The 21,776-nt window shown below is 62.2% G+C and overlaps 4 protein-coding genes across 6 annotated transcripts; 1 reads left to right on the plus strand and 3 right to left on the minus strand.

The window, feature by feature from the left end:
• Positions 1-320: 320 nt before the first annotated feature.
• Positions 321-4,174, minus strand: RNASEH2A (ribonuclease H2 subunit A). The gene is made up of 8 exons (XM_014796895.2): positions 4,033-4,174; positions 3,793-3,864; positions 3,548-3,674; positions 3,360-3,447; positions 1,838-1,975; positions 1,646-1,733; positions 611-734; positions 321-511 (listed from the first exon to the last, which is right to left on the minus strand). The coding sequence occupies exons 1-8, from the start codon at positions 4,157-4,159 to the stop codon at positions 376-378; spliced, it is 900 nt and encodes a 299-aa protein (XP_014652381.1). The 5' UTR covers positions 4,160-4,174; the 3' UTR covers positions 321-375.
• Positions 4,175-4,327: 153 nt separating this feature from the next.
• Positions 4,328-6,787, minus strand: THSD8 (thrombospondin type 1 domain containing 8). Its single transcript, XM_087425380.1, has 3 exons — positions 6,505-6,787; positions 5,209-5,414; positions 4,328-4,457 (listed from the first exon to the last, which is right to left on the minus strand). The coding sequence occupies exons 1-2, from the start codon at positions 6,653-6,655 to the stop codon at positions 5,215-5,217; spliced, it is 351 nt and encodes a 116-aa protein (XP_087281506.1). The 5' UTR covers positions 6,656-6,787; the 3' UTR covers positions 4,328-4,457; positions 5,209-5,214.
• Positions 6,788-6,853: 66 nt separating this feature from the next.
• Positions 6,854-9,649, plus strand: PRDX2 (peroxiredoxin 2). 3 transcript variants are annotated; one of them, XM_087425376.1, is made up of 6 exons: positions 6,854-6,985; positions 7,444-7,555; positions 7,640-7,793; positions 8,333-8,455; positions 8,577-8,752; positions 9,314-9,649. In XM_087425376.1, exons 2-6 carry the CDS (start codon positions 7,453-7,455, stop codon positions 9,397-9,399), a joined length of 642 nt encoding a protein of 213 aa, XP_087281502.1. In that variant the 5' UTR covers positions 6,854-6,985; positions 7,444-7,452; the 3' UTR covers positions 9,400-9,649. The 3 variants fall into 3 exon arrangements, with proteins under 3 accessions (XP_087281502.1, XP_087281503.1, XP_004442597.2); XM_087425377.1 differs by having other exon boundaries at positions 8,580-8,752; XM_004442540.3 differs by having other exon boundaries at positions 6,855-6,985; positions 8,622-8,752.
• A 2,141-nt stretch (positions 9,650-11,790) lies between these two features.
• JUNB (JunB proto-oncogene, AP-1 transcription factor subunit) lies at positions 11,791-13,630 on the minus strand. The gene has a single exon (XM_004442539.3). The coding sequence runs from the start codon at positions 13,332-13,334 to the stop codon at positions 12,291-12,293; it is 1,044 nt and encodes a 347-aa protein (XP_004442596.1). The 5' UTR covers positions 13,335-13,630; the 3' UTR covers positions 11,791-12,290.
• Between the last annotated feature and the right edge of the window lie 8,146 nt (positions 13,631-21,776).

Here is a 21,776-nt window from a genome sequence, read left to right on the forward strand (position 1 = left end):
TAAGTGATGCATGGCTGTAAGTGTCTGTTGGTTATAGGCACCCAGTCTGTGGCATTTTGCTACAGCAGCTGGAAAGGACTGAGACGGCCCGGAAAGCCCACTAGTGAGCAGGCGCAGGGTGGGAGGGAGGCTTCTCAAAGTGCTCCTTCCTAATTCTGCCTGGGACTAAGATATCATGCATTTTAAAAATAAGCTAAAATCAATCAACCAGCACCCATCCTGTTTAGGATCCAAAATCCAGCAGCTGGGTGCAGCCACAGAGCACACCACCACCACACCTCCACCCCAAAGTACAACCCCCACGCTTGGCTTTCCTTAAACAATTTTAATCACAAACTGGGGGGGCAGGTAAAGGGGGTACAGACACGCTGGCTCCTAGAGGGAAGTGGCTGCCTCCAGGCTGCGCTCCTGGAAGTACCTGTGGGGGAGGCGGGGGCGGGTTCGGGGGCCTTCGTTGAAGTAGGACGTGATCCTCCCGAGGCCCTCCTGATCCTCCGTCCCCGAGTCCTCCCTGTGGAGAGAGGTGGCGACACTGACTCCTTGTGCCCTTCAGGCAGCGCTGAGCTGGGCCTCCCTCCCTCCTTCCTCACAGCGCCTCTGGGACACCCACCACGTAACATCCTCCGCCTCCTTCTCCAGGATGCTCTGGGCCGTGCGCCAACTGAAGCGGACAAACTGTGGGAAGCCGAACACGGGCTCCACGTGCCTCCTCAGCCATGCTTTCGTCTTGGGATCTGGGGGGGGGGGGGCACTGGTGACAGCGCCTCAGCCTGGCATGAGGCCCTGCCACCTCATCTTGGGCCTCCTCCCACTGTCTGAGACATCCTCCCGCCTCAGGAGCTTTGCACGGGCAGCTCTCCCCGACGCTTCACTGGCCAAGAGATGCTCAAAGTGCAGTTTAGGGAGACTGCCTCTGAGACATCTCCCTCACCCACTCAAGGACAACAGCCATTAAACCAGCACTGTCGGGCCGTCAGGTTAATGCCCGTCTCCCCTACGTCACCATGAGCTCAGTGGGGAGAGGAAGTCCTTGTCTGTCTTGCTCACGGCTACATCCGCAGGGCTCAGCCCTGCAGGGCACGTACCAGGCGCCCAGTAAGCACTGAACGCTGGCCAGACTGCCTTTGGCCCGGACCTGGTGTCCATCCTTACTTTGGCCTCACCTAAGTTCCAATCACAGACTTGCTGTGTCACCCCACCCGACGGCCACTCCCTCCCTGTGCCTCAGAGGACCCAAGGGTCCCCTGAATCCAGCCACTGAATCTCACATCTGCCCTTGTGTGTGTGTGGGGTGGGGGACACGATTGTCTCCACTACACAGACGAGACTGAGCCTCATAATGGAGAGAAAACAATGGATTTAAGCTGGCGCCCCTCACTCCTGCCCCTTCACAAAGAGACAGAGGCCCACCCTCCCTGCGGCTCCAGAGAGCCAGCATCGAGGGAGGGAGACAGGAGGGAGCCTGCCAGCTGGGACCCAGCTCCGCCACACACCGGCCGTAACCAAGGGGCCCCCAGCATCCCCTGCTGCAAAGCGGGGTGAGCAGAACTTAGAAAACCTCAGCAGCGTGCTGGGCCTGTCCGTGTCACCACCGCTGCGGCTGCCTCAGGGCAGCACGAGGCGGGCCAGACGGCCACCTGCTCACCGTTGGGGTAGCCCGAGCCATAATCGGCGTCCAAGTCCTGCAGTTTCTCCACAAACTGCCAGTTCCTCACGGCCTGGTCTCGGGCCACCTGCAAGCAAGACAGATACTGGGGACCTCCCTCCCCCGAGGCAGCCACACCTGCCCCCTGCCAGGAGGGTGCTGGGAGCCGGCCACGGCCAGCGGGGGACTGACCTTGGCACAGATGCTGGCAGCGCTGACCACGGGGTAGAGGGCGTCGGCCTTGGCCTTGACCGTCACCTCAACGCCGGGAAAGCGCTGCTGCAGCCGCTGCTGGTACGTGTCTGGCATCCCCACGGTGTCCACAAATACCTGCCGCGGTGACAGAAATGTATTCACTCAACAGACAGCCGGAAAAACTGCAAACAATCCACCTTCCCAGTCTTTGCCCTTGTTGTTCCCGCCGCCTAAGATACTCTCCTCTCAGCTCATCCCCAGGCTGTATCTTTCCATCAGGGTCTCAGCTCAGACGCCACCTCCCACAGAGGCTTCTCTGAGCACGCTGCAGCCATTCTGCATTTACTGAGCACCTACTGTGCGCCACAGGCTGCTCTATGTGCCAGGGACATGCAGGGAAAACGCCAGACAAAAATCCCTGTCTTCCTCGAGGGGACAGCTTGGTGAGGACCACAGACAGGAAACACGGTACATAATAAAGGATAGGGCAGAGTCAGAAAGGGTTATAATTTTAAACAGCGGTGGGGGAGGTTCGGGGAAGGTCACTCTGAAGTGGCGACATCTGAATAAAGGCCTGAAGGAGGTGAGGGAATGAGCCACATGGAGATCTGCAAAAGAGTGTTCTAGGCAGAAGAAACAGCCAGTGCAAAGGCACTGAGGTGGGACCACGTCGAGGATGCTGGACAGCAGTACGCAGGCCCCATGGCTGGAGCAGAGATGAGGTCAGGGAGGTAACACGGAAGGTGACCTCCCTAGCACTATTGTTCTTAAATCACCTTTTTATTTGCTCACCAGCTGACCACTGTCTCACCTGACTAGGCCATGAACCATGAGAACAGGGCCCTCGTCTGTCTGCTCCAGTACTGTCTCGTCAGCTCCACAGTCTAGTCCTGGACCTCAGCCACCTCGTCAGCAAGGCCTCCCTTGTTACATTCCCCGTCTCAAGTGTATTTGTCCTCATTAGTCTCTCAAAACAGCCCGTTCTTTGCCTCAGAGCACTCGATGCAATGCCAACTTATATTTCTGGTAATTTAATCTCATTCTCCCCTACTTGCCTGTGAATTTTCCTGATTTAATTTCCATCGTGATCAAAAAATTAAATGTCGAGATTTACATTTCAAAAAGATGACTGTCTGTTGCTGCTGTGTATGGAGCAGATTGCAAGGGAGGGGGCTGGAGGTGGGGGGATCAGGGAGGAGGACGGGGCAGGCATCCGGGAGGCCAGGGTGCCCCGGGCGAGGACAGAGGCTGTGGGCAGGTGGACAGATGTGGGATTTGTTCTGGAGTCTGAGCCTTTAGGATACAGAGATAGATTAGTTGGGGGTGGGGCTGGGGGGTCTACCATGGTCCTCAGTAGGGCACACATTTAGGATGGGAAAGCAGCAGGAAGGCAACAGCAGCAACAAATGTTCCTGATCCGTCTGACACTGTTCCAGATACGTCTGACGCTGAATCAGCCACTGCATTTTTATACCGTTTTATCTGGAGCTGATCAAACGAGGGCAACCCAACAGCTCACCTGGGCGACCTGCACGCCCTGGTCCAAAGCATACTGCACCAGCCCGGCGGCTGTATCATGGGACAGAGAGTTCAGATTGTATTTGACCCTGCAGTGAGGACAGAGTCCAGTTAACCCCGTCCCAGCTACCGATCCCTGCCAGCCCATGCTGGCCGCCCCTCCACCCTGGCCCCTCCTAGGACCCTCACCGCCCAAGCATGCTGGTAGAGATGAGGTTTGGAGACAGCACGTCCAGTGCCCAGCCCACAAAGTCCCTGTCCTCCTTCATTTTCGCGAAGAGCCTGTCCCGCTCGCTCTCCGACAGGGTCTTTGAGTCTGGGAAGAAGGTTGGGAGAGAAGCGGAGCGGCTGGTTCTTCCAGTCCCTCCCCGAGCCCCACGGCGCCCCTGCACAGGCCCAGGTACACCCTCCCCAGATGTGCACCTCGGGCTCACCTGCCACTTTCAGGGCCTCCAGATCTGCCAGGCGGGACAGGGGGCAATAACAGATGGCGTAGACCATGGGGCCTGGGGAAGCGGAGGGTCCAACCAGTGAGGCCGTGAAGGCCGCCACCCCCGTTCCACCACCACCACTATCACCCCCGTCCCCGGGGCCGGGGCAATCCCGGCTCCCGTTTTAGTGCAACTTGCATCCCCCTGACCACGCCCCTCCCCGCCCCGGGCCTGGGGGCGCACCCAGCACCGGGCCCCGGCCCGCTTCATCGACGCCCAGGGCGCAGGGCTCCTTGCGGCACACCGCGGGCACAGGCGAGCTCAGGCGACAGCGGCCCGTATTGTCTCTCTCCAGCTCGCTGAGATCCATGCCGCCTCGGCCGCCGCCACCAGCCGCAGCAACCAGCTCCGCAGGGGCAGGTCTCGGCGCGCGTTTTCCGCGGGCCCCGCAGCGGCGCTCGCTCCCGACCAATCGGCGCGCAGGACACGCCCCCGACGCTCCCGCCGCCGTGGACGTTGGCGTCGCCGACGCCTACGCCGCTGCCTCCTGGCTTCCTGGGAATTGTAGTTCCCAAGGCGGACCGCCGAGCTCCACGTTTGGGGAACCGGATGGGTGGGGTCGCTTTCTGAGCTCCGCCGCGGGGTCTCTGCAGCCTCGCTCGCCCGGGCTGGTGAGAGAAGGAAATAAACCCGAGATGAAGGCAGGCTTTGCAGAACCCAGGCCAGTCAGGGCCTAGAAGGTCAAATACCACTGTCCTCCTAGAATACGGGTCTCCGCATCACTGGGTCCCTGTCCCCCACGTGCATTCAGGCTGTTTGTACTCGGGATCGCCGCCACTGCACACAGTCTAAGCCCCCTGGACTAGGTATCACTGCCCCCACTGGGCTCAGGCCTTCGGACTTGGGGTCCGCCAACTCCCTCTCTCCGTACCTCACCCGGATCCCCACTCCCCCCGCCCCGCCCCCTGATTCCTACCCTCTCTCTTTCGGGCTAAGCCTCCCCTACCCCGAACCGAGACCCCAGACTCAACAGATCCTGCTCAGAGTCTCCGCCCCCCACGCAGGCTCATATCCCCCAACTCAGAGTTCATTTCCCCCCTAACGCCCCTCCGACCTCACCTCTCCTTCTATTCTCTAGTCTCAGGGGGCTCACGTCCTCGGCCTGTGGGTCCCTGCCCCTCACCAGGCTCATGCCCCTTCCTCAGGGTCCAGCTCCTCCGCCTCCGTTCCCCACCCCACCTTGCTCGCGGAATCAGCGGGGCTCACATCTCCTGACTCAGCTCTCCCCTCCCCCACCACCCTCTAGCCCCAGACTCAGGGCCCCATTTCTCCTTTCCTCTCTTCCCGCCTCCCTGGGGACTCGCGGCGCCGCACTTGCCAGCCCGCCCCGGCCCCGCCTCCTCTGCGCCCGTCTCTCACCCAGGCTCAGGGCCTCCAGTCGCAGTCCATCGGCTTGCAGGATGAACAATCCCGTTGCCTGCAGGGCCGCACCTGCACCAGGTTCTCGCGGTCCATGAACACCGGGCCCAGGGCTGCGCCCACCACCTCGCGGCTGCGCTCCTGCTTGCCCACGTCACACAAACAGCGCCACTTTCCCCACGGGCCAAAGAGCGAGTTCTCCACCTCTAGGGATGGAGAGCCAGGTAGAGGGGATCTACTCCCATGCCCTCCTCTGGGGAGGGAGGAGGATAAAGACACTAACAAATAACAACAGCTCCTGTGTGCTGGGCTCTGCCTGTGTCAGGCACCCCACCATAGATTGTCTCATTTAATCTTCCCATTATACCCAGGTGGGGAAACACACCTAGAAAGACAAAGCCACCCTTCCGAGCTCGCACATCTGGTGAGGGGCCCAGACAGACTGCACACTGACACTTCCCACTTGTGCTAGCCTGCCCAGTTGGGAGTGTGGTACAACACCCTTGGTGGCCACCATCTGAAGCTGGCTCCTGTTTCCAGGGGCGTGAGCATAGGCCTGTCCAGCGGGCACAGTGCCGCCTGACCAGCAGGGCTGCCAGGTGGTAAATTAAATGACATAATTGGCATAATGAAGGTACTTAAAGCTCCTGGCCGTGGGCTCACACGTAGAACAAAAACAATTATTATGATCACATTTCAAGCAGCTACAAGTTATTTGAAGCGGTTATTCGATGCCCTTTACAACGTTCTTTTGCTGACTCCTCTATGTGTCCTATGAGACAGTCTTAACCCAACTCTGTGGCTCCCAGAGTCCTGACACCTCAGGCCCTCCCCAAGCCTCCGCCAGACAATAATGGCCACTTTCCATCCCTCCTTCAGGCCTTTTGGCCTTAGCACCTGCTGTTCCCACTCTCTTGCACACTCTTCCCCCTAAATCTTTGCATTTTTGGCTTTTGCTTGTCATTCTGGCCGCAGTGGTCACCTATCTTTTTTTTAGCGGGACCTTCTCTAACTTCAGAAATGTACCTAACCGTGAGTTTACGGATGTGTCTGCTCCGGTATGTCTCACCTGCCCACGTCTCCTTTCCCCCTGTAAGCTGCTTACGGGCAGTCTCGATTTCAATTTACAGATGAGGAGACTGAGCCTCAGAGAAAAGTAACCAGCCCAAGGGGGTCCCGCGTGGGCGCAGCTGGGCAGGGATTTGAAGTCCCTAGAGAAGGGTCTGTTTGCAGCCAGCTGGCGAAGTGGGGCAACGGGCACCTTTCTGCACCGTCACACCCGCGGCCTGCGGTTACCTTTCTCCTGATGCTGCAGCCGCAGCTGCTCCCAGGTGTCGCCTTCGCCCTGCTCGCCAAAGTAATGGTAGTCGGGGGAGACCTGGGCAGGGGTTGCCAGCAGCAGGAGCATCAGAGGCGGCAGCAGTAGCGCCGCTCGGCTGGGGGCCATGCCGGACTCCAACCGACCCCGGCGCGCTCCGAGGAGGAGCCCCGCGCGGGGTCCGCGGTGCCCGCCCGATCCCCGGGGGCGGGCGCAGTGGTGGGGGCCCGCGGCTGCGCGCTCCCCCCGCCGCCCGCAGGCGCGTGGACCCGGCCGGCTCCGCTCCCCCTCCCCTGCGGTTGCAGTGGACCCGACCGCTCGGCTCGTCCGCCCACCCCCCGCCCTGCGCGTCACGGTTCCGGCGGCGCATAAAAGGCTCAGCGGCCTGGGGCGCACTTGGCGCTGAGAACGCGAGTTCGGGTGTGTGCTTGTCCGTGCGTCCCGCCCTTGCCCACGCAGGTATGGACACCCGGACTGCACGGTCTTGGGGGGACCCTTTGGAGTAGCTCCGGCCCTCTCTAGACCTCAGCGCTGGCCGCCTTTGTTTCCTGCCCGCCACAGTGGCCGCCTTTGTCCTTGCGGGGGAAACCGAGGCCAGAGCCTTGGCGTACAGGCCGCATCGCCGAGTTCCCGCCCCCCGCTCCCGGGGTCCCCTCCCTGGGCGGTGGGCTTGCGCCACCGCGCTCGGGCCGACCCACTCGTGGCGGGCCCTGCGGCCGCGGCCGAGCCACTCGCGCTCTGGCCGGGGGGTGGGTCTCCCGCAGCCTCCAGGCCGCGCAGAGCCGATCCCGGGAGGGTGCGGGGACGGTGCTGCCGCCTCGCCGCTCGGCCTCGGTCACCGGCCCAGCACGCAGCGTGACCTTGGGGAGGGAGGACAAGGGGTCTGCCCGGGCGCGCTGACCGGGCGCGGGTCTCAGCTTTCAGTCATGGTCTGCTGCATAGCGCACATCGGAAAGCCCGCCCCGGACTTCCACGCCACCGCGGTGGTGGATGGCGCCTTCAAGGAGGTGAAGCTTTCCGACTACAGAGGTGAGGGCGGCCTGGAGGGGCCAGGTGGGGGCGGGGCCCAGGCTTTAGCGGTCTAACTCCCCGTCTGTGCGCCCCCGCCCCCAGGGAAATACGTAGTCCTCTTCTTCTACCCGCTGGACTTCACCTTCGTGTGCCCCACGGAGATCATCGCTTTCAGCGAGCGTGCTGCGGACTTCCGCAACCTGGGCTGCGAGGTGTTGGGGGTCTCGGTCGACTCGCAGTTCACCCACCTGGCTTGGTAGGAGCGGGGGCCAGCTGGGAGGGTGGGAGAGGCTAAGCTTACACCTCTGTAGGGCCCGAGGCAGCTGTGGTGCCTCCCTTTCCCGTCTTGGAAATGATGATGGCAGTAATTAGCATTGGGAAACTAGTTGCTGTGTAGAGTTTCAGATGCTTTCTCTCTCTTGGGGCAACCCAGCCTCCCTCCCAAGCACTATTTCAAGAAGGTGGAAACTCCGGTTCAAGGGAGTGAAAGGCCAGGCCCCAGCACGCAGAGCTAGAGAAGAAGATGGGGACTCTAAGGCAGGCTGTCTGCCTCAAGATGCTGGAGGCCGCCAGCACGTGAAGCCACTTTGCTGGAGCGTTAGCTTAGTCTTCCCAGCTGTGGGAAACTGCCACTTCAGGGTGGGGTGGGTGAGGCTCCCAGGGCCTCCCTCTAAAGCCCCTTATCTCTCGCCTCCAGCACCCGCTCTCCAGCCCTTATCACCCCCAGGCCCACAAGGTGAGGACCCTGCTGTGCCAGGCCTCTTGAGGTCCTCGCCCTGTCTCCCCCACCCCCAGGATCAACACCCCCCGGAAGGAGGGAGGCTTGGGCCCCCTGAACATCCCCCTGCTGGCCGATGTAACCAGAAGCTTGTCCCGCGATTATGGCGTGCTGAAAGAAGATGAAGGCATCGCCTACAGGTACCGTGGGGCCTTCAGGGAGCTCCCATCCTCACGGCGAGGGGACCACTGTTGGACGATACCCTCCCTGCCCACAACTCTGTGGCTGGCAGACAGTCTGTGCTCCCTCCCCTGGCCCTAGCAGTGGGAGCTCCCAGCTCCTCACCATGAACGCTGATATCTTCAGGGGCCTCTTTATCATCGATGGCAAGGGTGTCCTTCGCCAGATCACCATCAATGATCTGCCTGTGGGGCGCTCCGTGGACGAGGCTCTGCGGCTGGTCCAGGCCTTCCAGTACACGGACGAGCACGGGGAAGGTGAGCAGACACACACATTGACGTGTGTTCACACACGGGTACACGCTCAGCTCCTCTGTCACTCATACCTTCACTGCTCGATCACTGCTGGATGTGGGGGCCCCAAAGAAGAGTCAGCTCAGGGTCTTGTCTGCAGGAAGTTTCTAGTCTGGGGGGACATACCCCAATACAAGGAGGGGGACTTGGGAGGTAATAAAGCTCCATAGAAGGTATTTGAGAAGGTGTGTACCAAGCAGGCTGGAATAATATTATTTGGATCAGAGGACCTTCCCATGTAGACACGGCCTGACCACGGGTCCTCGAAGTCCAGTGGAGCTGGGGCTGAGGGAGAAAGATGGGCTAAAGGGGCCAAAAAGAAAGAAAAACGTCAGCCAGAAAATCCGGCAGCTGGACTTGGAGGGCTTCTGTCAACATGCGGTGTGGTCTTGGGCCCAGACCTCTTGGCTCCGGGCTTGTTCTTCCACTCAAGGTCTCGCTTTGCCTCTGTTCGGCCCCTCATTACTGCCCCACCTTGAATATGGGGCTCCAGCCTCACACACGCATCCCCGTGTCTTTCCACAGTCTGTCCCGCCGGTTGGAAGCCAGGCAGCGACACGATCAAGCCCAACGTGGACGACAGCAAGGAATACTTTTCCAAACACAACTAGGCTGGCAGACGGGTGGCAAGCTTGGGCTCTTGGCCCCTCCCTGGGTGCCCCTCCCTGTGTGCCCCGTGATGACCCAGGAAAGACCAGATCTGCCCCTTCAAACTCCCATCACCCTCCACCCTGGAGGGCCAGGCCAAGGCCTTCTCATGCTCCCGGCTGGGAGCTGGTGAATAGTGACCCCCTTCCTGGAGCCCATGTAGCCGGGCACAGGCCTAGTGGTGACTAATAAAAGTATTAGGGACAGATGTAAGTCTGTGTTGGTGTGGTCTGTCCTGGTGTCACCGTGTCATTCCCTTTCTCCAGGCTCTGGCCTGGGAAACTGACGCTGTAGTTACTTATCTCCACCACAAGGTGGCAGTCTGACCTCACGCTCACTGCTTACTCTCTTCCCTTTCTCCTTGGCCTGAGGGCAGCTTGTCGGGGGGAGAGGGGGGCGGCGCGCTGTTTGCCCCTTGCAGCGAGCAAGTCCCAGGATGCTCTACATCCGGAGACCTAGCCATACTGGGCAGCGCCCACCCCTTGCCAGCAGCTAGCCTGGGTTCAAATGCCATTTAAAAGCCGTGATCTTCCCTGGGTCTCTTCAACAGTAAAATAGGAATGAAGACACCTATCCGTAACACCATGCACGTTAAAACAAAGTATGTGAAGCTCAGGGCCCAAGCGATGGTTATGAGGACTGGTCCCTGGGGCTGGAAGGAGAGGGTGGGGACCCAGTCCTGAGAGCAGAACCAAGAGTGAGAGCTTGTGCTGCATGCTCAGTCCGGGCTGCCAGCTCTGCCCCACCCCAGGCTGGAAGGGCTGCCGCCTGCCCCTGGAGTGGAGAGGTGAGGGTAAGGCTAGGAGGCAGGTGTTAGGAGCAAGACAGTGTTCCCAGGAGTGCAGTTTGATGCTGTGCCTGTTCAGACAAGTGGCTTTGCCACTCTGAGCCCCCATTACCTTCCACAGGACAGGACCGACAGGTTCATTTAATCCACAGACCTATTAGTAATACTGTTATCCAGCCTAATACCCTCCGAGGTCACTCATCTCAGCCTGGAATTTTATCCATATTCCACCCCAAGGCCCGGCGTGGTCTTCCCTGACATCTCCCCGCTCCTGGCTCACTCCCTTCTAGGCACACTGGCTTCTTGCTGTTAACAGGCTGATCTTGCTCTAGTCACAGGAACTTTGCATGTGCTGTTCCCTCTGTGCGGAAGGCCGTTACCCAGGATTTTCTCAGGGCCCGGCTTCAAAACCGTGAAAAACCGCCTCATTAAAGGTCCGCAGCCCCAATCCATTCTCCAAAGCAGCTCACCGCCCCTACCCCATCACTACCACCTTGACCTGTTTTTTCCTTTCCTGGCACTTACCACCATCTCCGAATCACGTCTGCTTGTTTATTGTCTGTCTGCCGTGGTCCAGGCTGGGTCTCCAGGGCCCGGTTCACTATGTATTTTATAAACGAATTAATCAAGTGTCTGTTCTGCCCACCCCGCCCCTGTGGCCTGGTTTCTCCGCCTGCGTTTTTCTCCGCTGCTCCGGGGGCTTCCAGCTCCGAAGCCAGCCAGACCCCCTCGGGGCGCACCAGCCACCCTCCCACCCGGCCCAGCTGCGGGGGAGGGAGCCCCGCGCGAGGGCGGTGGCGGCGCCCAGCGGCCCGAGCAGCCGCCCCGGCAGGACCAGACCTGGCAGTCGCCCCGCTCCCGGCCTGGCACCCGGGAGGGGAAACTGGCAGGCGGGCACCGCCCTTCCTGGCGGGGGTGGGGCACCGCGGCGGCAACGGCGCGCAGGCAGCAGCAACCCCCCGCCCGGGTCCGGGCAGACGGGGCGGGCGTGGGCGCGGCGGGGCCCGGGCGCCAGACCGCTGCGGGAGGCTCCGGGGTGGCTCCCGGGGCGCAGGAGCGCGGCCCGCCCACCGCGCACGCTCTGGACCCAGGCCTGGGGCTTTCCGGGTCCCGGCAGCCGCCTGCCTGGGAAAATCCCGGCCCCCTTCCCGGCGCCGCGGCCCTGCCGGGCAGAGCGGGGGAGGGGATTCCCGGAATCTGCCCGGAGACCGCCGGCGCGTCACTGGGCAGAATCGGCCCAAATATGGGCAGCGCTTCCGCTGCGTCAGCGGGGAAAGCCCCGGCGCGCGGCTGGGCGGGGCCGCACCTGCGCACTGCGCGCCTCGCCCGGGGCACTCTGCCCCCTGGTGCTGGGCGGCTGGACCGCGTCCCCGCCCTGGACCTTCCAACCCCAGAGATCAGCGGACGCGAGTAGGGTTGGACGCTCGGGCTGGAGCTGCAAGATGCCTGGGCAGAGCTGGCGAGGGGAACCCGGATACAGGAGCGAGCCACAAACAGCAGTGGGGTAGGGGCAGCCCAGTACTCTCCTCCCTCCGCCCGCCCGGCTTGGAAAAAAAGACAACAGAAATTAATAAAGAACCATTTTTTTTTTTACTTAAATAGATTCAATAAAAAGTGGGAACGACAAACTCACGCACACACACACAAACACATATTAAAATAAACTCTGTAGAGTCCAAGGGTGTGTTTCTTCTCCACAGTACGATGCAGAGGGGGGAGGGCAGGGGGCGGGGGTCCCCTCCCCAGTGTTCCCGCGGGCTTGAGTACCGGGCGGCGGGGCCAGCTCCGCCGCGATCGCCCCCTCCTCCCCTCCCTGTTAAATACACAAATATATTATATTCAATATGATTTAGTCTGTTTCCAGCAGAAAAAAACATACAAAAAAATGTGGAAGAGGGGCTTGTAAACGTCGAGGTGGAAGGACTGAGCGCAGAGCGTGCGGGCAGGAGTCCAGTGTGGTGTGCGGCGTCCCCAGGCTCCGGGTCCGGTGCCCACCGCCTGCCCCCTCGCCCCGTGGGAGGCGTGCGCCCAGCCGTCCAGGCTGGGGGAATGTCTGTACGGGGGCGCTCAGAAGGCGTGTCCCTTGACCCCAAGAAGCAGCTGGCAGCCGTTGCTGACATGGGTCATGACCTTCTGTTTGAGCTGGGCCACCTGCTCCCGGAGGAGGCCGGCAGTGCTCGACAGACCCGCGTTCTCGGCCTTGAGTGTCTTCACCTTGTCCTCCAGGCGCGCGATGCGCTCCAGCTTCCGCTTCCGGCACTTGGTGGCCGCCAGCCGGTTCCGCAGCCGCTTGCGCTCCACTTTGATGCGCTCCTGGTCTTCCATGTTGATGGGGGACACCGGCGGCGTGGCGTCGCGGCTGCGCGCCTCAGGCACGGTCTGCGGTTCCTCCTTGAAGGTGGAGGCGCCGCGGCCCAGGCCCAGCTGCGCCGGGTGGCCGCCGGCGAAGGGCGGCGCGTGTGGGAGGTAGCTGATGGTGGCCGTCGGGTACGAGCTCCCGGTCCCGACGGCGGCCCCGGCGCCTCCGGAGGGCGCTGAGGCTGGCGAATAGCTGCTGAGGTTGGTGTAGACGGGAGGCGGCTCTGGGCCGGCGTAGACACCCCCGGGCCCGGCCGGGGGCCCCCCGCTGGTGCCCAGAGACACGTTGGGGGGCGTCACGTGGTTCATCTTGTGCAGGTCGTCCAGGGCTTTGACAAAGCCGTCGGCGAAACCTTCCTGCTCCTCGGTGACGCCGCCTCCCGCGCCCCCCGCACCTCCACCGCTGCCACCCCCGCGGGGGTAAAAGTACTGTCCCGGGGGCGTGGGCGTCGTCGTGATCACGCCGTTGCTGTTGGGGACGATCAGGCGCTCCAGCTCCGATGAGGCGAGTTTGAGTGACGCGCCTGTGTCCGAGCCCTGGCTGGGAAAGTAGCCGCTGCCACCGCTGCCCTCTGGGCCGGGGCCCCGCGCCCCGGGAGCTTTGAGACCTCGGTAGGGGTCGGCCAGGTTGAGCGCCAGGCTGGGTTTCAGGAGTTTGTAGTCGTGTAGAGAGAGGCCGCCCGGGGCCCGGCCGTATCCCGCCGCTGCGTATGAGTCGTCGTGGTAGAAGGGCTGTTCCATTTTAGTGCACATCCGGGCGGCCCGGGCGGTCTGGCGGGGTCCCTGCGGGGCCGCCCCGGGCCTCGCTGCAGCGAGCGGCTCGCTGTCCGCGGCGGTGGCTGTACTGGGCGTCTGGACGCGCGTTCCTAGGGGCTGGAACAGGCCGGGAGACGCCAGCCGGCGGCTGTGCGCGGAAGCTCTGTGCGGCTTCTCGAGCTCCTCTGCCCCTCTCTGGCGCGCTCGCTTTCTTGGTGTCGCTTCCCCCTGCTCCCCGCTCCCTGCTGGCTCCGACGCTGGCCTGGCCGCTCTCAAGGTCCCAGCCGCTCAGTCGGAGTCACACGCCTTTATACCGCGATAGTCAGCTGCGGAAGTGCGCCCCGATTGGCCGTTGCTGGAGCCGGGCCCCCGCGCCCCCCCCTTGAGCGTGGGGAAGGGGAGGAGGCGGCTCGCGTCACTGTCAGGAAGCGCGTGTCCTTGTAAACAGCGGCCACGGGCTGGGTGGCTCGGCGCGGCTGCAGGGGGAGGGGCTCAGGGGACCCCAGGGTGCGCGAGGAAGGGGCTGCTAGGGCAGTCGGGGAGGGGCTCCAGGAAGGGCATGATCCCCCTGAAGTACGCGATAAGGGATACGAGGAACTGATACAGAGCAAGTGTGTGCGCGCGGCGGGGGGGCGGGGGGGATCCCAATCCCAGGATGTCCATGGAGAGGCCTGAGGGACCCAGAGTATCCGAAAGGGGTTGGAGGACTGAGAATACACCGGAGACCCCACGAAGAAGAGACGGGAGGGTTAAGTAGAGTAGATGGGGGAGGGGTAAAAAGACGCCTGACTCAGGAATTACGGGGGTCCTGCGTACAGAGAGGTTGGGGGACTGGAATTTTCACGACAGGGGCTGAACCCAGGAAAAATGAGGAGGGGGAGAGATCAAAAGGGTAGACGGGGAGGAGCCGGAGGACCCATCATGCAAAAAATGAGTAGGGGTCCTGGAGTCCATGGGAGAGACTGAGGGGCCCCCACAAGTGGGAAGGGGAAGGAATTGGGGGTATCTAGATATGCAGAAAGTGAGGGTTCTGGGGTACAGTGAGTAAGGGAAAATATGTGGGGTAGAAGATGGAGACAGTGTCAGAGGTTGGGGGTCACTGGGGTTATCTACAAAGCCCTGATGAAAGAGAATTAGAGGGATCGGGGCACACCTTCAGAACTGAGATGACAATGACAGAGGGTCCCCGGCTGAGACATGAGAGGAGGGGTCTTTGAGGATCCTGGGGACCTGTACTGCTGGATCTTCCATGATTGGCGCCCCCTCTCGTGGGTGACCTCTAGGCGCCTGTATACTCTGTCCCCATCCCAAAGACCTCCCCCAGTGACCCTGGGCTTGACCGACACCGTGCCGGCTCCTGGTGCCTGGACCCAGCCTGACCGCCGGGGCGCGGTCGCCCAACCCCACTCCTTCCTTAGAAACAGGCTGGGGAAAGAGCGCCGCAGCAGGAAGTGTGGCAACAGCCCCCGGGGAAGGAGCCCGGCCCTGCCTCCGTCACTCGGATCCTACGGGACCGTGCGCCCCGCCCTGGGTCCGGCTGGGTTGTGCGCCTCGGAAGAGGAACCTGGGCGTGCGACCCCTCCGGAGGCCAGCGTGCGCGGAACCCGCCCAGCTGCAGAGGCTCCCAGTCACATCCCCCCCCCTCCAGCAATGGTTCAGCCCGCGGGGCTCGCAAGCGATCGCGGAGGCAGGCAGGCCCGGGACGATTCCATTGACCCGACAGAGGGGGACGCACCGGGGAGCAGGGCCTGGTAGCCATGGCAACAGGCCGGAGTCCGCGGGCAGGGCTGGGGGCGGGGCGGCCCCCGGAGTCTCTCCCGACGCCCATATAAGGGCACAGGAAGGGGTGGGGCCAGCGCTGTCCCGGGGCCCCGAGCCAGGAGCCGGGAGTCCGGGTATCTGCCAGGTTCACGGGCGCGCCCGGGCCCCCGGACGGCTAGTCCCGACCAGCCCTGGCCGCCGCCCCCGGGGCCCCCACGGCCGCCTGGCCCGGCCCCACCCAGCCGCTCTGGGGCCGCGTCCTGCCAGCCTTGGCCCGGCCCGGCCCGACCCAGCCCGGCAGGTCCCCGCCTGCCCGCGGGCCTGGGTCGGACTTCGCCCCCGGCCCGACGGGGCGCGGAGGGGGCGGGCCAATGCCTGGAGGCTCCCCCGGCGCCTGGGCGGGCTGGCACGGCTGCCTCCTCCCTCGGGCGGGGTGCCCTTCCTTTCTGCCGGGAGGTCTGGGGCCCCTCCCCACAAACACCCCTAGGAGCTGGTGTGCCCCCTCTCTCACTCGTGGGTGAGGGGCCCTACTCCTGTTTTAGTCTGGGGGTCTTGTCAACCATCCAGAATACCTAGGGGGTTCCCCTCTCCTCCAAACAGAGGGGACCTGAGAATCCGTGGCGAGATCTGAGGGAACCCCTCCAGAGCTCCTTCCCTGGGACTGAGTGGAGGTTTAGATGATGAGGTTTCTAGTTAGACTTAAGGTGAGACTTCCAAGCAGTTAGGATGTGAGCCACTAGAACAAGAGGTGAGAAGCTCCGTCTCTCTCTCTCTCTCTCTCTCTCTCTCTTTTTCTCTCAGAGAGAGGCCTCTATCTTCTGGGAGGATGGAAGTTTCTTTAGGGTAGAGAGGGGCTGAGGGACAGGGGCTAGCCAGTCTTTGCAGGGCAAGCACAGAGCTCAGCAAGTGTGGGGGAGAGAAGGAAAACGAAAGAGGCGAAAAAGAAACTGAGCTATGTGGGGGCAGGGGGAAGTCCAGCAGAGCAGTGGTGTTGGGGAGGAAGATCCCAGGAGAAGCTGGGGGCCTCCCATCTCTGGAGGGTCCTTGTGACCCCTGGGTGCCCCCTCGCCTCCTCCCCTTGCTTGAACAGCTCCCCTCCCCCGCCCCAGGCTCAAGGGAGATTCCAGTGGCCGCTGAGTCTGGCGGGCACGCTGCCAGGCCTGTGTCTCCCGCCCATGCTAATAGCTGCAGCTGACATCTGGCTGGGCCCTGCGGGGGCGCAGCAGGCAGCGTTGGGGGGCTGGGCAGGTCTGGCTGGAGGGCAGCACCTTGGGAAGCCAGCCTGCAGGTCCCACGGGCCAGGAGGCCACAGCAAGTCAGCCCTGGCCAGTGCTGAGGCTGGCCATGCCAGGGGGTCCTGGAGAGAGGCGAGGCTGGCCTGGAGAGGATGGAGATGGAGGGAAAGGACTGAGCGAGGACAAGCAGTTGTGTGGGGGCGGGGGTCAGCACAGGCAGAGATGCCCAGAGAGACAAACCGGGGTAGGGTTAGCGTCATGCAGACAGACAGCAAAACTCAGAGACACTTAAGATAGGTCGACAGACTGAGAAATAATAATTATTATTTTAATAGCTAACACTTATATGGCTCTTACCATGGGCCTGGCATTCTTCTAAGTGATTTGAGTAACTCATTGCCTGCTTCTAACAACCCAGCGAAATGCATGCTATTTCTATCCCCATTTAACAGACGTGAAAACTGAGGTACAGGAAGGTAAGGCATTGCCTGATGTCCCAGAGCTGTAAGTGCTGGAGTTGGAACATAACCCCAGCTGTCTGGCTGCAGAGCATTAGCCACTATCCTGTGGATAATCACAACCAGAGAGGCGTTTATGCGGTACCAGCTGTATGCCAAGCTCTGCAGGCTCTTTCACGAAGGGTCTTCTCTCGGAAGAGAGATGGGGTTGGGCACAGGGCGGAGGGGTGCTGGTGTGTGTGGGCGCCGGCCGGCGTGTTGGAGTGGGGTCGGGTAGCTGCATGTGCTCTGCATGGGTGTTTGAGCAAGGAGTGGGGATTGGGCCAGTGCGGGAGGGCGGGGGCCCAGCCAAGCTGGTACAGCCGGTTCCAGGCCCTGCCAGTCTCACCTTTGTGGCCTGGGCACCACCCCCTCACGCCGCCCCAGAGGCGCCAAGGCCAAAGTGAGGAGGGTGTGAGGATAGCCCCCTCCCCCACCTGGCTGGGGTGCCCAGACTGGCAGCTGGGTACTGCCCAGGCCCTGGGCTTCAGACCAGCATCTGGCTGGGAAGTCTGTGCCCAGGCTTCCCCCTCCCAGGGGCCTAGCGCTGGAGGGGAGCGGGATAAGGAGGAAGTTCACCCACCCCCACCCACGGGTCTCTCTGGGGCTTTTGGCCCTGGCATGAGGGACTTCTCCTTCTTATAAATAGCCTAGTGACCCCCTCCCCCGTGGCCCTACTGACCGGTGGGGCCCTCACCAGGAAACTGGGCCGGGGGCTGCCGGTGAGTCAGCCAGTGGGCAGGCCAGGGCGAGAACCCACAAGTCATAGCACCCAGCCTCCCGAGTCCCTGCCCCTGGGTGTGGACACGCAGCTGGGCAGGAAGAGGCCGAAAATCATGGAGGTCCTCCCCCAGGAACCCCTGGTGCCAGCCACCTCCCTGCCCCACCTCTGTGCTTTGGGGGTCCCTCACCCCCTCTGCTGGAGAGGAAGCTGCTGGGTTTTCTTGGAAGCAGGAAGAGAGTCTGTGTCCTCAGGCTGACTCAGCTGGGCAGGAGGGGAGTTTCCCACAAAGCTGCTTCAGCCCCCCCACGGCTGGAGAGGTCTCTGGGGGCCTGAGCATGGCTGAGATCCTGGGTGCCCCCTTTACAGGGGATGTGCTGAGCAAACAGGCCCACACGCCACCCCACCAGGGACTGAGGCTGCCGAGCTGGGCCTCCTAGGGGAAGTGACAAACAGCAGGCAGGGAGGGAAGTGGGGGGCGATGTGTGGAGAGAGGAAGCACCAGGATCTGGGGGGGGGGCGGGTAGAGACAGGCTGGGAAGCCCAGAGCCCCACAGACCTCAGCATGGTCCCAGAGCGCCCGTGTGTCTGGGTGGCTATGGGTTAGCGTGTGGCTGGCCTGTCAGGGCGTGTGCGAGTCTGTGTGAGGCCTGTCTCCTCGGTGCGTGTGTCTGTGTGTCAGCCCAACCCTGCAGGGGTGTGTAGGGCCTGTCTGCTTTGGGGGGTCGTTTGGAGGGAAGGTGGGTGAGTGTGTGTATGGTCTATGGACTAGGTTGCATGTGGCTGGCCTGTGTGCATATGTTGCTTTGGAGTTCACATGGCCAACCTATACGTGTCTGGGGTGTGTGTGTGTGTGTGTGTGTGTGTGTGTGTGTGTGTCTGTGTCTGTGTGAGGTCCATGGCTGGCCTGTATGAGGTCTGTGTGTGTGTCTATGTGAGCTCTGTGGCTGGTGTGTGTGTGTGTGTGTGTCTACGTGAGCTCCATGGCTGGTGTATGTGTGTGTGCATGCACACACCCACTAACAGGTCCTCTGTGCCGGTGTGTTTATGAATGTCCGACTGTGGCCTGTCTGTGCTTCTGTGCTGGGTGTGACTGTCTGGCCAGACCACGTCTGTGAAGATGTCACTGTCTGCTGGCATCTGCCCGATCTGTCGGCGGGTCTGACGTGTGTGTGTTATCAGTGAGGCCTTGTGTATCTGTAAGGCTGTCTTGGTGTCCCTCAGAGCATCTCTGAGTTGTGTGCAACAGGGGTGTGTGTGTGTGTGTGTGTGTGTGTGTGTGTACGTGTCTCCGTCATAGTGTGTACATGTCCTCTCCGTCCACCTCTCCGTCGATTTACCTATCTTATGCATCTGAGTATCTGTTTGAGTTGGTGATCTTGCTTGTGTGTGTGTGTGTGTGTGTGTGTGTGTGTGTGTGTTGCTTTCTCTTGTGTATCAGGATCTGACAGCGTGTGCGTGCGTGTGGGTCTCAACATCTCTGGTGCAGCTCTCGCCTTGCTTGTGCTGAGAGTGACTGTCCCTTCTCCCCAAGTCTCTCAGCAGCCACGCGTTGCCCGCCTGGGTCTGACACACAGTACTCTGTGTGTCTGTCCTGCCTGTGTTTCTGGCCTGTCACGTCTGTCTCAGTGTGAGTGTGAGCATGCCACTGCTGTGTCTGCTTGGCTGTGAGCTTCTCACCTGAATGTCCGTGTCTTTCTGTGCTTGTCAGTGTGTCCATCTTGCCTGTGTGCTGAGTTGATTTATCCGGGCCACACACGCCCTGCCTGCGTGCTTCTGGCCTGTCCATGTCGTGTTTGGCATTGGTTCAGGGCAGCTCCTGAGTCTGCCCTGTCACTGTCTATGTGACAGCCGTTGCTGGGTCGTCTTGCCCAGATGTGTATCTGACCCTGGCAGTGTGTTCCTGTTCAGCAGTATCTTTGTGGCCACAGTGACAGTTTGTGTGTCTGGACTGTCTCTCTTGGGGTGACTGTCTATGTGTACACTCCTTGCCGCCCCCCCCCAAGTCTGGGCCATGTTTACTCTGCCCCCAGCCAATTTGTGCCCTGTCCCGGGAGGGGCTGACCCTCCCGTCTGTCCAGCCAGCCGTCCACAGGATGTTCCCTAGACGCCGTCTCCGCCGACATCCCCTCCCTCCAGCCACCGTGGGGTCAGGACCCAGGCGTCCAGGGCGGCAGGGGTGGGGCCACAGCGTGGGGGGGACCCTGTCAGGGCCCCGGAATGAGGGTGGGGGGTGGGGAGGCGACGGGCCCAACAGGTTCCGCCTCATTCCTGCCCCACCTCTCACTTCCTGGGTGCCGGCCCGGGGCAGGGGGTGGACAGGATGAACCCCATGGCCTCAGAGTGCCTGGGTGGGGCGGGCACAGCCTGCCCCTCGAGGACTCGCTTCTGCTGGGCACCCCGACACCCAGGCCTGAGACAGGAGGAGGCTGGGTCCTTCTGCCGGCCAAGGCCCCTGCCTGCTACAGTGCCCAGCTCCGGATTCAAAGCCTCCCATCTATTATTCACCTAATCCCCACAACACCACGGTGAGCAGGATGTAATTATCCCCATTTTCATATGGAGAAACTGAGACCCAGGCAGCAATGAGGGTAGAGCAGGATTTGAACCCAGCTCTGTAGGCTACCCAAGACCCCCAGCCAGCTCACCAACGCCTTCCCTCCCCTCTCTAAAAATGGTGCATGTGGGGTGGAGTATGAACCCAGGCCCCCATGAGGCCCGGCTCAAGGGGGCGCCTGGCTTGCTCTGAGTCAAAAGGGGCCCCTGGATGAAATGAATAAGAAAACGGCTTTAACCGTTTCATCGCCACGACGGGCTCTGCCAAAACTTCCTGTGGGCTGGGGGGGGGAGGGGCTGGGGGCAGGGTTCCCGGAGGCCTTGCCAATTCAGGGATGGTGGGGTGAGGGGGAAACGCTTCTAGTGACCAGGGCGAGGGCCGGCGAAGGGAAGACACCAGCCCCCCGCTGGAGGGGGAGCCCCTCCCCAGAGTTCAGGGTCCCCAGAACTTAGTTCTCAGCCTCCACCGCCTGGAGGGGGTCTCAGAGTCCGCAGCCCCCTCCCCAGGGGCCTGAGTCACACACGGGGAAAGCCGAGAGGGGTGAGTCACGGGGGCAGGGAAGGGGAGCCAGGTCGGCTGCGGCAAGGGGACCCCCGGGCTGGCCTGAGTCACGCAGGCCGGGCCTAGCTGACCCCAACCCCCTTCCCCGGAGACCAGGAGCGGGAAGCGCATTGTCGGTGGACTACTGAGCTGGAGGAAGAGCGAGGGGGGGAGGAAGCAGGCGCCGGGCCGCGCGGGAAGCTCCGGTTCCCATGGTAACTGGGGGGGTCTCTCAGCTCGATGGGGGGGTTCCTCCCTCGGCAGGGACGGCCCCCACGCGCCGGGGAAGCCCCCGCGCGCTCGGTCGAGGGGCCACCAGTTTCAGATCGGGCAGGAAGGGGTTAACGGCGGCCCCCTCCGGGTTTCACCCGGCCCAAAGTGCCGGGCGGGGTGGGGCTGTGCCCCGCGCGCCCCCGCGCGCCCAGTCCCCGCGGCCGCCCACGCACGCGCACACGCAGCTAGCCCAGCCCCCCGCGCCCGCACGCACGACCGCGTCGGGCTCCACGCACGCAGCGACCCCCGTCGTGTCTCACGTCACGCACGACGCACGCGCCCCCACAGCGCGGGGAGGGGCCAGCCCTGCGGAGAGCGGCGGCACGCGGGGCGCCTGACGGCCCCCTGCGCACAGCGCCGCCTCCGCTGAGCGCGCCGGCGCGCGTGACTTTGACGCCCCCCACCCCGCAAGATCACAAACTCTCCGACCCACAGTGTCGCAGGACACGGGATACACCGCCACACGTTGGCACAAACCTTCACTAGCCCAGCCAGCCCCGCAGCGAACATGGACAGGGTCACACTGTCACACACGGACACACATGAAGACCCAGATAGTTACACAGGCACACCTGTCACACACCGTTTGCGGTAGGGACACAGGGCCATCTCCATGCACAGGTGGCATATATAGCACTCCCATAAAGCCACACCATCACCATCAAGACAAAGTAAGACACAAACAGATATAAAGTCTTGGACACCAGGACTCCAGTTGTCACACAGCCCTGCCACTCCCATGGAGATTATAGAGGCGCAGAGACACAAGGTGGGGACAGACGACGGTCATGCTGTCACGCGGTCATCACAAATAGGGCACACAAAGTAAAGTCGGGTCACAGGCAAACCCACAAG

Source organism: Ceratotherium simum, chromosome 39 (assembly GCF_057802395.1).
Source record: "Ceratotherium simum simum isolate JZ-2026a chromosome 39, ASM5780239v1, whole genome shotgun sequence".
Classification (NCBI taxonomy): Eukaryota; Metazoa; Chordata; class Mammalia; order Perissodactyla; family Rhinocerotidae; genus Ceratotherium; species Ceratotherium simum.